The 12,842-nt window shown below is 38.0% G+C and overlaps 2 protein-coding genes and 1 non-coding gene across 3 annotated transcripts; all 3 read right to left on the bottom strand.

Annotated features, from left to right (window-relative positions):
* Positions 1–303: 303 nt before the first annotated feature.
* On the bottom strand, positions 304–1,829 carry Or85e (Odorant receptor 85e). Its single transcript, XM_068296466.1, has 3 exons — positions 1,042–1,829; positions 440–980; positions 304–378 (listed from the first exon to the last, which is right to left on the bottom strand). The coding sequence occupies exons 1-3, from the start codon at positions 1,827–1,829 to the stop codon at positions 304–306; spliced, it is 1,404 nt and encodes a 467-aa protein (XP_068152567.1).
* Positions 1,830–9,395: 7,566 nt separating this feature from the next.
* On the bottom strand, positions 9,396–9,489 carry TRNAY-GUA (transfer RNA tyrosine (anticodon GUA)). The gene is made up of 2 exons: positions 9,453–9,489; positions 9,396–9,431 (listed from the first exon to the last, which is right to left on the bottom strand). It is a non-coding gene; the product is annotated as a tRNA-Tyr (tRNA).
* Positions 9,490–10,153: 664 nt separating this feature from the next.
* Positions 10,154–12,116, bottom strand: Cyp313b1 (Cytochrome P450 313b1). Its single transcript, XM_068297282.1, has 7 exons — positions 11,966–12,116; positions 11,696–11,893; positions 11,449–11,640; positions 11,318–11,387; positions 11,129–11,255; positions 10,904–11,077; positions 10,154–10,848 (listed from the first exon to the last, which is right to left on the bottom strand). Exons 1-7 carry the CDS (start codon positions 12,114–12,116, stop codon positions 10,261–10,263), a joined length of 1,500 nt encoding a protein of 499 aa, XP_068153383.1. The 3' UTR covers positions 10,154–10,260.
* Between the last annotated feature and the right edge of the window lie 726 nt (positions 12,117–12,842).

Here is a 12,842-nt window from a genome sequence, read left to right as displayed (position 1 = left end):
TTAAGGGCATCAACAATTCGATATACATACTTTCCCCATATCTGCTTGAGATAGGTTTGCCAGAACTTGGAGCTTTTATCAGTGGCAGGCCCAGGGCGATAAGATATTTCGAATGCGAAAGGAACACGGTTGCCGAAAAAGGAATCACAGCTGTCGTTGTAAAATGTTAAGCAAACAGAAAAACGCGGAAACGCAAATATTATTTGCATTTTACTCGACTTTGTTTTTAATGAGCAAAATAAATATTAACACACAGATAAACAACGTGTATGTATGTATATATGTAGAAGTTATCAGCAAGGACTAATTTGCCGTCTCGGTCTTCTTCGCGGCCAATTTTTGGAGCAGCGTTAGAAAGCTAAATGCTTGAGTTATAACCTGAAATTTAAACAGGTTAAAGATTAGAGGCTTAAATGTCAAAATGCAATAAGCTGCTTACGGATCTCAATCGATTGACATCCATTACATAAAACTTTCCGGCTGTAACTTGTACAGCCCGTCGACTATTTATGAGAAAGATAAGAACATCCTGTCGTATTTGATGAGCATCCTTCCACCAGTCACCTCTCCAATAAGCCTCTCCCGCCCGAACACTATGACGACGAAGTACCTCCCCGCAATACGTGAACATCAATAGCTCGAACAGAGTTAAAGAGAAGTATTGAATTTGATTGATAATGCCAAGTAAATCATGCTGGCCGGAGACACCGACAAAAACCAGCAGACATAATTGTAAAGTGATCTGCAGGGATTTCACCAGGCAATATGGACTAAAAAGATTCTCCAACTCGGCAGCGCATCGTAGGATAAAGCGATGTAGCAATATGCACTGGATGAAACCATCACGAAGGGCACAATCCGGTCTTGATCTCTGCTTGGCAAGAGTAAGCTGAAACAAATCTGTCGGATGCTCCTTTAATAAGGCATATTGATTTAGCTCGCAATTAGTCGGGTCCAGTAGCAATTTTTTCTGCAAAACACTACAAACATAATGAACAGACAGCATGGATCCAATCTGGCCCACTCATAGACCTTACTCACCCTAAGACCTTTGAGTTTTGGCCCGAAAGTAGCATTGCATGCGCATCTAGATTCTTTAGACTGCAGTAAAGGACATCGAATTGGGCCAACAGCAGCAAGGATAAAGTCACAAATAGAGATCCGCCTATTCCAAACACAACTCCCACTAAAACCTGACCATAAAGCTGCGTGGCATAAATCCAAGGATATGTTTTCGGAGCCAGAGCATCAAATGGATACCAACATGATAACGGAAGAACATGTGAGCCAACCACCAAGGGTGTAATGCCCCAGAATATCACACCACCCAGACAGGCCCCGATCCAAATCACAGTGAAATTTCTTGACATGCTGAAGGCGGCATAACAATTGACGAAGCTTACCCCAGCCAGGGAATGATGACGATACTCCTGATTGATTTGTTGTAAGTACTCATGCAGCCGACGCGATCTTACGCACCAATACGTGGTCGAATAGGCCGTGAAGTAGTAAATAATTGTCATAGTGAGAGCATCTGTAATACGTTGCAGTTCACCGGTGGGCAGAGCATCCAAAGTTGCCTTAGTAAATAACACACCCAAATGAAATGAACCAAAGATTACCAGGACACAGTAGGCTTTTGCCACAACACCAAGCACGGACTGTGCCCAAGTGGGCATTAACTTCGGCATTTTTGGTGATGGTTTCATTCCAAACATTAGCTGCAATATCATGTGAACCCGAAAGAGATGTGGCTCACGCGGCTCATCCAGTTCAGTATCATAGATGAAGTCCTCAGTAATGCCACCATGGAACTGAAGACTTGCCATTGTTGACTTATGGTTAAGAACTCAACTAATTAGCTCTTGGCCCTGACACGTCTATTTAAAGGCTCTTCAAAATTTATGCATTAATGAGCTTTTAAAAGTTTCTCACTTAAATTGTAGCGTTTTTGGTCTTAATTATGCCAAGGCGTTGAAAAGGCGTGATTCCAAATTGACATTTCATTATGGTTGCTAAGGAGATGGTTAATTAATATTTCAAAATTCTACACAAAAACGAAACGAAACAAAACTTGTTAGCAATGAGCAAAAATTGCACGAAGGGGTTAAAATAACAATGTATCACAAAATTAAAAGAAGTCATATAGTCAATCTGTGTACATCAATAGAAATAGAAAATCCTGGTGATGTAAAGAACTGACTCTCGCTAGTCTCCAATCTATATAGAATATTTAGTAGATTATCTACTGGTTCATTGTAGTCGTATAAGGATCTCTGACTTTAAATCAATATTACTTTCAATCAAATGCCAATTCAGACACTGGACTCTTGTACCTTTGCTTAGCTGTAACTCATTTAGAATTCGTTCATGTGGGCGTTTAGATTCCTTTGCTTACTTGCTATACAGTCTCAAGGTTACAATTGTGGAAAATATTTATAGAACATAAATCAATCGACCATTATTTTAAGTCTTTTAACTAGCATATTTAATGGAATTGTACTAGCGAAACCCCCTTTTGGTTTATAAAGGCGAAGGTCGCAAATGACGCAAATATTTTCTGCAAGTTTAAGGCTAGAAGTTCAAGGTATACAAATTGATTTTTGTCTTAGAAAATGGATTTTTAATTCACAAGCTAATTAAATTTTAACGCCTTGTGGCATTTAGCATTGTGTTATATTGGACTCGACACTTGATGGGTTTATCTTCTGTAATCCTTCTGAAGAATGTTTCACAACTTTTTTATGGATTTAAGAAATTTCAAATAACTATAATCCTTCTCAGATGATTTGAGATGCTGCTGCAAATGGTTCGAACAGGTTATCGCATTTATATCGAAATGTCAAATGTTGAGAGAAAAGGGCTTAGCTTAACTTTCTAACATTTCTTTTTAATTAAATTTTTTATGTAAAGTGTCTGGGAGAAGCAGAGACAAAATTGCCTTACACTTTACACGGTTCATTTTCAATTCTTTTATTAAAACTAATCCCCAATCACTCAGTTAGCTGAAATAAAACTTGTATACTCTGCTTATACTAAACTGTTGCAGAAAAGAATAAAAAAAAAGGGATCCTTGTAACTTTAAGTGCGCGCATCAAATACAAATGCAAACTAATTTAATTCTTTATTTTTTTTCGGTTACTCTGTTCTGCCCAGGGCCGGGATTGAATTTATTTCAGAGGCTGCCTTACCAAATTGTTACACACTGTTGGCATAATGAGGCATGAAAAAGCATCAACAGCAGAGCTAGAGTCATGCCCAAAAAGACGAACCCAAACCAGGGGCAGGACAATGACACCAAGGGCCGTTCGACCAAGTTTATGTCTGAGTTATCTCACTTGCTTTACAGCTACTTGTCCAAATTGTTGCCGGGTTATAAAAAAAAGCACCCACACTCACACACACACACACACACACTGAGAGACAGAAAACAAATACAGCAACAGCAAACTTTACACTGTTGGCTTGAAGACTGTGAGGTTAAGAACAAGTCTAAGGACCTGTATATAAATTTTGCATGCCACAGTCAGTTTTATGTATGTGTGTATGTATGTGTGCGAGGGGTGCGGATCCTGATCGGTATCGGGGTCAGGGTCGGGGTTGATGTCTGTTGTTCTCACACGCATGTCGAGTAAAATTTACCTGCTGTGATTTATTCAATCAACTTGTGCGACGCAAGCCAAAAACAACTCCAAGATGCTTTTTATTATTTAGACATCTTGTTTCTCGCCACAATGTTGTTATTATTATTGTTGTTATTGCCGCTGCCTCGCCTTATGCGAATTTAATGTCACTTGGCTGCTGCCACATTTAATCTGCATAATTTTAATACAAATTACAAAGAGCCTTAAAAAAAAAAAAAGAAATGAAGCAAACAACAAGAAAAAACGCGGCAAGCAACAAGCGAATGGAAATTCGCAAGCATCAATGGGTGCTTTATTGTTTATTTTTGTTGCATACTTCTGGGGGCTGCTACTTCTAATTGCTGGCACATATGTCGTATACTTAATACGCTCAAATTAAATAGCTCAAAGACTACTTCCTAAAAATAATAAGAGAGAGATTTCTTAGAAAACATAAAAACAAGAATATTAAACACGACTTCTCAGTTCTCAGAGCTTGCTGATTAATATTTATATTTTTGAGTATTAATAGCAAATGACAACAATCAAAAATAATAAATAATTTCGTTCTTAAGTTTTACTTATATCCATTTCTGTCATAATTAGATAATTCCGAAATCGAAGAATTAAAGTTATCTTTTCACGAGTTGTTTAAATGTATACTTTATCATACAATCGTATCTATTTATTGGAATTGGTGGCCATTTCTCAGCAATGATAACTTTTTTAATCCTTCCCATTCAGATTATACTCATTTGAATATAGTTTAGTTTACTGAATGAAATATTCAGTTCAAAATTTGATAGTTAGTTGCTCGTAATCCGCTACTAAAAAATTTATTTACTTCTATCCTGTTGGCTCATTCACACCTGCAATTCGTAGTTTTTAATTAAATGACACACGTATAAAAATAAGAGACAAAAACCATTTGCACGAAATTTTAGTCAGCTGAAAAAATATTTTTAGAGCTTTGTGTCCTGGCTCAGTCATATCCCATTGGCAGTGGCAGTGGCAATGGCAACCAAAAAAACCACAGCCAGGCACCCGTGCCGGGCATATCCGGACGTCCATATGGAGGACACTATAGTCATTCATGTTGCACTCTTCTCTTGCTCCAATTGCATCGTGCTGCAAAGTTTTTAATTAATTGGTCTAGTGGATTTTTTTGGGCAGAAGGCAAGCGCTTTAATTGCAAATGAAAGGGGCAGCAAATGGAGCAAGGGACAATATCCTTAGTGGACCACATGGACATGACTAATTTGCAGCGGTATAACGAATGAAATTTCCAGAACCTACACACACACACGCACATACATACACAAACCACACACACACACATATATATGTATAGATAGTCAATCAGTTACTCATTCTGGTTTGCTGTAAAAGAGATCAAAAGGGTTATGGGTGGCTGGACCATTCGCCTCCTTCTGCCTCAGAGACAACAGTCACGCGCTTGGCCCGCTTCATGTTTGCTAATTTATGCGCCATTGCAGCCGCAGGCGACGGCCAACGGCAAAAAGTTTGTTAACTGACACGGCAACACGAACAGGGAGTGGACAGCAAAGGGCCACAACGATGGCATATGGGGGGGAGCATCAGGAACTGCCCTCCAGTCGCCATGCCTTGCTGCCAGCAACGCCTCTGTCTGCTATAGTTTCTGATTCTCGGTGTTCGCGTTTTAAACTTTTCTCTCCATCCAATTCATCCCGCCCACATTCATTACACATTGATGGCATCGGTGGCCACGACTTCACATTCTACTCTTGGTGAGTCTCTCCGGTCTCCCGATTACAGTTTACAGTTGAATGTTGCCCTTTATTTCCTTTAGACATTGCAGAAAAGAAAAAAAAGCAAAGAAAAACAATTTGTCAAACAACAAACCAAAAACTTTTTCTTCACTTACATAAAGAGAACATTGAGAAAAGATATAGAGAGAAAGTATGACACACAGGACACGAAGATGACATAAAACACATTTCCAGTTATTATTATGGCATAAGGCAATAGTAAAAACAAAAAATTGTTGATTTTTAAGTACATAGACTTTAATTTTAAGCGAGACATTGCTGTGGCAGTTTACTTTCCCAATCGAATTTCTATATAATTTTTAAAGATCGAAATCATGTGAATTTATCAAGAATACTTTAGATATCAAAGGATAACATATGGAAGGGGTATATTTAGTGTAAAGATTTGTTCTCAATACTCGGGATCTGGGACCATTTGACCAACAAGAACTTCTTGGTACTCAAAAACTCCTTTGACAAGCTTTTCCTTTTGAGAATTTACAATGTTGGTTTAATAATGGTGAACAAATGTCCAGAGTATATTAAAAATTGAAAATACTGCCGTTTTTAATGGTTTTAAAGTTTAAAGGTAATCCCTATATATACCCAAAATATTCATCTTGGCCATTCATTTCTGAATGGAATTTAAGCTCAAAAAGCAGAATCTCTTTTCGATTCGACAACAAGGAGTTCACAGCATATGTGTGTACCAATTCCTTTAGAGAAATTCAAACACTGCATTTCACTTCCATTTCAGGCGTTCTATCCACTCGCTTTGCTTACTTTGATGGGTCGTTTTGTTTAACAATTTGGCCATGGCTGCCAAAAAAGCAAACTTTTTAATACAATTCCGCTCTGATTTTATTTGGCGTGCAAAAATAGCTCAGTTCTTTTACACTGTGCAAAATATTCAAGCAATAAATCACGCAGTTTGTAAAACACATTCATTTTGTTTTTTCTCTATGCGCGCCGAAGTTGAAGCTGATTCTTCTACCCCTTTTTGGTTTAATGTTTTCTGTGTTTGTTTTTTGGCAGTAGGTTTTTTGCAAGTGCAGCTAGGAAAACTTTTTGAGCTGCCAAATTGAGTTTGGAAGTTGGAAACTGTCTCAACTGGCAGACCACACATGAGTCTAATTCAATTTGAGGTAAGCGGCAGGTAGTTTAAGTTTCCCCATCGCACTAGCACTCGCCCCCTTAACCTTAACTAGTAGCAGGTTAAACTACAATAACAATTAGCATTAACACATTGATGAAGGAAGACCACACGCCGTTTGTTTCCCCCTTTGAGTCACTGTGAGGATTTCTTGTCTTTGACTGGTCGCCAACACATTTGGCATTGCGGTTTTGTTTGCCAGTTAATGTGGCCAGGATTTGCTTTTGGGTCTTGTAAAAGGAGAGTAAACTTAATTACGCCGACAATATGCAGCAACTGTGTGTAATGGCATTGCGGCTGGAACAGGACTACTTCTACAATATAAAGGCAGGAACAGCAGGAGCAGCAGCAGCTGCGTGTTAATGCGGTTTACCTACATCGCATCACACCGCCGGCTTAGAAGAATGCTTTGTTTATTAGTTAGCTCCTCTCCCTGTCAGTTAACGCACATGCGGGCGCCTTGCTAAATGTTTAACTGTAATTAACGCGCACGCACATATACATATACACATACACAAACACATACATAAGTAGGTACGTATGTAGATACACAGGGCTGTAGAGAGAATATTCAGCCCCTTTTAATGTTTTCTAATTCATAAAATAACAAAATTCTCAGATGTGGACATCGTTTAGAGCTTCAGCCCCGTAATAAAAAGTTCTCAAACCCCTCCCCCCTCTCTGCGTCACTGCAGTATATACACACTATATACCATACGTCCATTGTATATGTATCTATTTATCTGAATGTAACAAGACCAGAGAATGTAACGATTATGAGTTTTACTTTAAAACAAATAAAACGGAAAAATACCATTGATGCCGGAATTTTAATGAGTTTTTAGTCCGATGAACAAATTTCAAGATTATTTCGTTACGAAAAACCATTTTATTTGGATTTATGTATGTCGAAATATAAAAAAAATGAAGGACTGGATCACCAAAAGCAGTTCTTGACACAAAAGCATCTAGTATCGGGTCAATTGTTAGTGGAATATTGCGATTTCAAGAGCCTATTAGATGTGTTTGCAGAACTTCACATCACAATAATCGAAAGCTTCTAAAAATAAATACCATTTACTTTGTTTGGAAATCGTATCATTTAAGTCATTCGATCACTTCATGTGAGAAATGAGAAGGTCCTGTTAAATTCAACTACAGAATTTGTTCATATACTATTTTGTATCTTAGAAAGCACATCCCAGGACTTTTAAAATAAATAATAAACACTGTATTAATCACTTAACAATGTCTATCGAAAATTTTACGAAATTACATTGTATATATCAGTCTGACATTTCGTGGATTGCTATGCAATTGCTGAAATGATTTCACTTGTTTTTCATGTAAGTTTTTAAGTTCCAACAAGTGTCTGCACTTGGCAACTCACAAATTTTTCATATGTTTTATAATAACATCAAAATTCGTTTTATGTAATTGGCCATAATGGGTATATATAAATCTTTTCTTCCGCCATTTGACTGCATATGGTAAGAGTTTTGAAATACGTTTCAATTTGGCCATTTACCCATAACAACAAATGCGAAGTCATCAATTCATAGTTTTAGTTCCATTTACTGCTGCTGCTGATTTATAATCCCACATCCAATTAGCGAGCAATTTTGTCCGATGCGGAATTGCACTCATTAAAATCAGTTTACAAATGCAAGGACAACCGTATGGTAAATGTACTCTACTAACTAAGCCATTGGCGAACAAATTGTTTGCAGAGGAAACGAAACCAGATCCAATTGAATGCTGCATAAGCGGAACGAACATAAAATGAATGAAATGGTTATTAGTGTGGGGATATCAGTTTGCTCCTTCAACTTGGCTATTCAATTAATCAAATTATGCAGGCTTGTCGACTCAAATTATCGTTGGATATAGCATTCTCAATGAAAAGAATCAGGAATATCAGAGGCAAGAATAGCTTCTGGCTTGGAATACACACACACATACATACATACATACACATGTATATTTATTTCTTGAAATAACTGGTAACAAACAGTCAATTAAGGCAACTTGGGCAAGGAGAAAAAATACACCTAAATATTTTATTATGAGCCAACGTTTGTCTTGATTATTCGTAAAGTGAGCGCTAAGTGCGGCATCAGGGTGGCCAACTGGCAAACAACAAGTAGACGGACGCATAACTAATTGAAAACTTGCAGAACTTTTACTCATTAATAATAAGCCAGACCAGCAAAACCCAAACAAGAGAGAGATGGAGTAGAGTCTTGGCTGGCTAGTTATTTGCTTAGTCCACAATCCCAGAGTCCCAGTTTTTGGTTTCCTTCCAACCATCGGCCAATGCTTTCTCTCTACTTATTTTCTTCCCTATTCGCTCTCCGTGGCGTTTGATTTGTTGTAAATGATTTAATTACTTATTGCAAAGCGCTTGGAAGCTATTATTAAGTTGGATGCCCTCCAGGCCTCACTAAACACGAGTATTAGATTAATGTTATGATTACACAAGCTCCAAACCACTTCTCTTCCTCTGTCCTTATGCAAGTAGCCCGGTTAACGTTCTGAAATCAGAGTGGCTTATTACTTTATTACGGTGTACTATTCAGTTGGATGGCGAGTCTTTTGAATTTTTCATCTTTTAGTGCAGCTAGCAAAAGTGGGGTATAAAAAAATTAATGCTGAAAAAAAGGGATTAAAAATGCTTTTAAAAACTGACTTTACACTTCAAAATAAAACATTAAGGGAATAAATCTACACGGTAAGCAACCAAGATACCTCCTTCTATTAAAAAAAAAAAAAAAGAAAAACAAAATCTGGGAGAAAAAAATTTAAAAATAAAAATTGAATTTAAAAAAATCCTTCGAGCCGGATTTGAACCAGCGACCTATGGATTTCTATTGCATGTTTCACCAACTACAGTCCACCGCTCTACCAACTGAGCTATCGAAGGGTGATCGACGAGTGCGCGTTTGTCAATTTTGGTCTCAGCTGTTTTTTTTCGTACTGAAGCCGTAAAGTATGCAATGATAATTAAGCTGTTACTTTGACAAGAGACATTATTATATTTTACAACTTATCTAATCTTTGCCGATTAAAAGTTGAATAGAACAAGACAAACTAACAATAAGATAATGTCTATGATAAATACACAAACCTTTTTAAACTATGTGAACTTTGCTTAATGCAATCAACACAAGCTGTTGGCTATGTTTTTCTTATGTAAAATGTAGATGATAAACGCCACGTCGGCTTTATTAAACCAGAAAAATTCACTGCGGTCTACTCTGCTATTTAAATGAATTTGATGAATATGCAGAATTATTCACTTCAATCAGGAATTTTGCCCACTTCACTACAGTCTTCTATCTAATTGTAAATATATACTCCTAGAATTGGAAAGGCTAGCAAAAGTTTACCCAGTTAACCACCTTGGACTTGCATCCCTGGACGTGGGCTTGGTCCCAGGACCTCTCCTTCATCAATTCAATCAATTACGTTACGTACACGCAACGTATGCTGCAAAACTTGGGGGGTTGGCCATTTGCTAGTTTTGCAATTTGCGTCAAGAACACAAGAGCAACTCTTGGCGAAAAGTGAAACAAATTCAATTTACAACGAAGAAGATGCAACAAAAATTACATTTTTAATTGAAAAATTACTGTATAGATAAAGTGACAGAAAATAGTTTAATGCTTAGTGATATTGGTGGGAATTGCAACTACTATCTACGTTGCACCTGACACAGGGGATAATCCTTAAGCTTAAGCGATATATTGCCTTTTACCAAGAGCTCGTCAAGTTTCGCTGCTGTGGTTATACGATAGCTGCGAAAGATTTTTGCCAATATCAATTTCATAAGCATTTGGGCATAACGGTAACCAATACACATTCTCAGCCCTTTGGTAAATGGCACAAAGGCAAACGCATGACGCGGAGGTGCATCGGGACCAAAGTGTGCTTCAGGATTATAAGTACGTGCCATTGGGCCCCAAACCTGTTCACTTCGCTGCATATTAAAGATGTCAATGCCAATTTGAGTGCCTTGTGGTATTAGGAATTCACCATCGTCGCGTCGGAGCTCAATATCCTGGGCAGCGCTTCTAATTACCATTGGAACTGGAGCAAACAAACGCATGGCCTCATTGATAACCATCTCCGTATACGTAAGCCGGTCCAAATGTTCCATGGTAATGTCTCCAAATGGTGGAAGCTCGGCCAGAAGTTCTTCGTGCAGCCTTTCCTGATAGACAGGATGCATGGCCAGGCAAAGTATGGTAAAGTAAAGAGCCGTCGAAGTTGTCTCAAAAGTCTAAGGGCATGCGAATGGCGTTGTAAGGACTATAAAATTAATTTCAATAACTTACCGCTGCAATTGCCACATTAGCCTCATCTCTAACATCTTGCCAGCTCAATTGGCCACGTTCTACATGCTCCCTAACTTGCTCTATGAAAATTGACTTTGATTTGCCTCTAGATTGTTGATGCATTTGCTCTTTATTCGCTTCGCGGGCAACAACCGAAACTATAGGCTCCAAAAGCTGCGTAAATAAAGTGTCAGTGGGATTTATAAAAAGGAAACTAATACCTGCCTGTCCAACGAAACCAAAGAGTACGCCAACAACTTTCTGCTGTTGTGCAAACAGACGTGAGCGTCGATAGATGACTTCCGGATAGAGCCATGGCGACAGCATTCGTTTTACACACACCTCCGTTAGCCTAAATAAACAAAATGATCATATCCTTAGTTCTTCAGGAGGAATATACATAGCAATACTAACCCATTGTAGGCCTCAAAGATGGGCATAGAACCATCGTGCTGAAAGTTCATTTTTTTCCCCATTGTTGTCTCTGCAAATTATATAACCTTCTTTAGCTGCAACAAATGGAAACCTCAACGTATATAACTTACGGCAAGCGGCTTCTAGTACAATTTTTTTTAAGATTTGGTAAATCTCCAAGCTTTTACCGCGTTGCACACCTTCTACTTCCAGTTTATCTAATAAAACATCCGCCTCGGAATTGAAAATGGGTAAGAAATTGCACAAAATCTGACGTCCAAAAGCTGGATTTATCAGGCGACGATGCTTGTGCCAACGTGGAGCTAAGAATATTTGTTAAATTGAATTGTACAGATCGCCAAGAAATCCATCACTTACAACTGGATGTGAACAGGCCATCGCCAATGGCTGAGCTCATGAAGCGATAGAATTCACCCTTATTGGTACAATGTGTCGAATTAAAGATTTGCTCCACAGTTTGTGGGTCGTTGACATAGAGAAAACAGTTAATACCCATCCAGGATATAAATGGAACCTTATACCTATGCGAAAGTCCATCCATATACTGAAGAAAGGCTAACATGGAAAACAAAAATAGCTGAATTGAACTGAAATTGATCAACTCGACCGACGGATGTTTTCACATACTTTCTGGATTCATCATCTGTAAGCCCATACCAATCAGTGGCCAGCCAATCGGTCCTTTGAGCTGGCAAGCAACCTTATAGTAACGCCTTCTTGTCCATAGAAAATATATCCATGCAAGCAATAGCCAGCTGACCAATATGTAGGCCAGCATGTCACCTCTCTCGTCAATAAAATAAAAATTGTTTAAAGCTTAGCGCGTTCGAATTCAGACTGAGACCTGTCTACCTTCATCCAACGTAATCAAACCTGAAGTCCATTGAGTTTTGTATATGTACGACTACACAAAATAGATTTCGGCGTTTACACATTTGTGGCCAGGCCCTTAATGGGGCTCTTTCCATGCCTGCCACGTTCGAAATCTACGTTAAATTATACATCGCCATGCAAGTCGCGTTCGTATCCAAATGATGCGAATCTATAATATGCAATAGACATGTTTAGAAGAAGTTTTCTACACAAACGAGTAGGTTGCATTCAATACTCTAGAAATTTGTTAATACCCGCAATTTGTAGATAGTAAAAGATGGGATCAAAAAATATAAAATATTGTAAGTCCGTAACCACTTTGATGGAAAACGTAATGTACCTTTTAAAAATATAGTGCATAGGCATGCATAGTTCGGCTTGAGTAGGAGGTATTCATGAGTACGTATTGGTTAATCTTAGTATCAACAATATGTGGCGTATACGTCATTCTTCGAGAGGCGTGCACGTCCCATGACTTGGGTCAATGATAAGTATCGCTCCTCCTCATTAGAATTGAATGATGGTTAAAGTTTTAATTATGATTTTTATTTGCTAATTGTTTTCTTTTTTGTTTCTTATCCCTTACAATTTGTTTAAGCTTAATTGTTTTTTCATTTTTTGTCTTTAACAA

Source organism: Drosophila tropicalis, unplaced genomic scaffold, assembly GCF_018151085.1.
Source record: "Drosophila tropicalis isolate 14030-0801.00 unplaced genomic scaffold, ASM1815108v1 contig_859, whole genome shotgun sequence".
NCBI classification, from domain to species: domain Eukaryota; kingdom Metazoa; phylum Arthropoda; class Insecta; order Diptera; family Drosophilidae; genus Drosophila; species Drosophila tropicalis.
Note: the sequence above shows the minus strand (reverse complement) of the source record. Positions and strands in the feature narration are given on the sequence as shown.

Coding starts and splice junctions, on each gene's coding strand:
- Cyp313b1 (XM_068297282.1), bottom strand. CDS start 12,116: ATGCTGGCCTACATATTGGTCAGCTGGCTATTGCTTGCATGGATATAT. Junction 11,641..11,695: donor TGGCCTGTTCACATCCAGTT/GTAAGTGATGGA, acceptor AAATATTCTTAG/CTCCACGTTGGCACAAGCAT. Junction 11,256..11,317: donor ATCTTTGAGGCCTACAATGG/GTTAGTATTGCT, acceptor TTGTTTATTTAG/GCTAACGGAGGTGTGTGTAA.
- Or85e (XM_068296466.1), bottom strand. CDS start 1,829: ATGGCAAGTCTTCAGTTCCATGGTGGCATTACTGAGGACTTCATCTAT. Junction 981..1,041: donor CAAAACTCAAAGGTCTTAGG/GTGAGTAAGGTC, acceptor TTATGTTTGTAG/TGTTTTGCAGAAAAAATTGC. Junction 379..439: donor ATGTCAATCGATTGAGATCC/GTAAGCAGCTTA, acceptor TTTAAATTTCAG/GTTATAACTCAAGCATTTAG.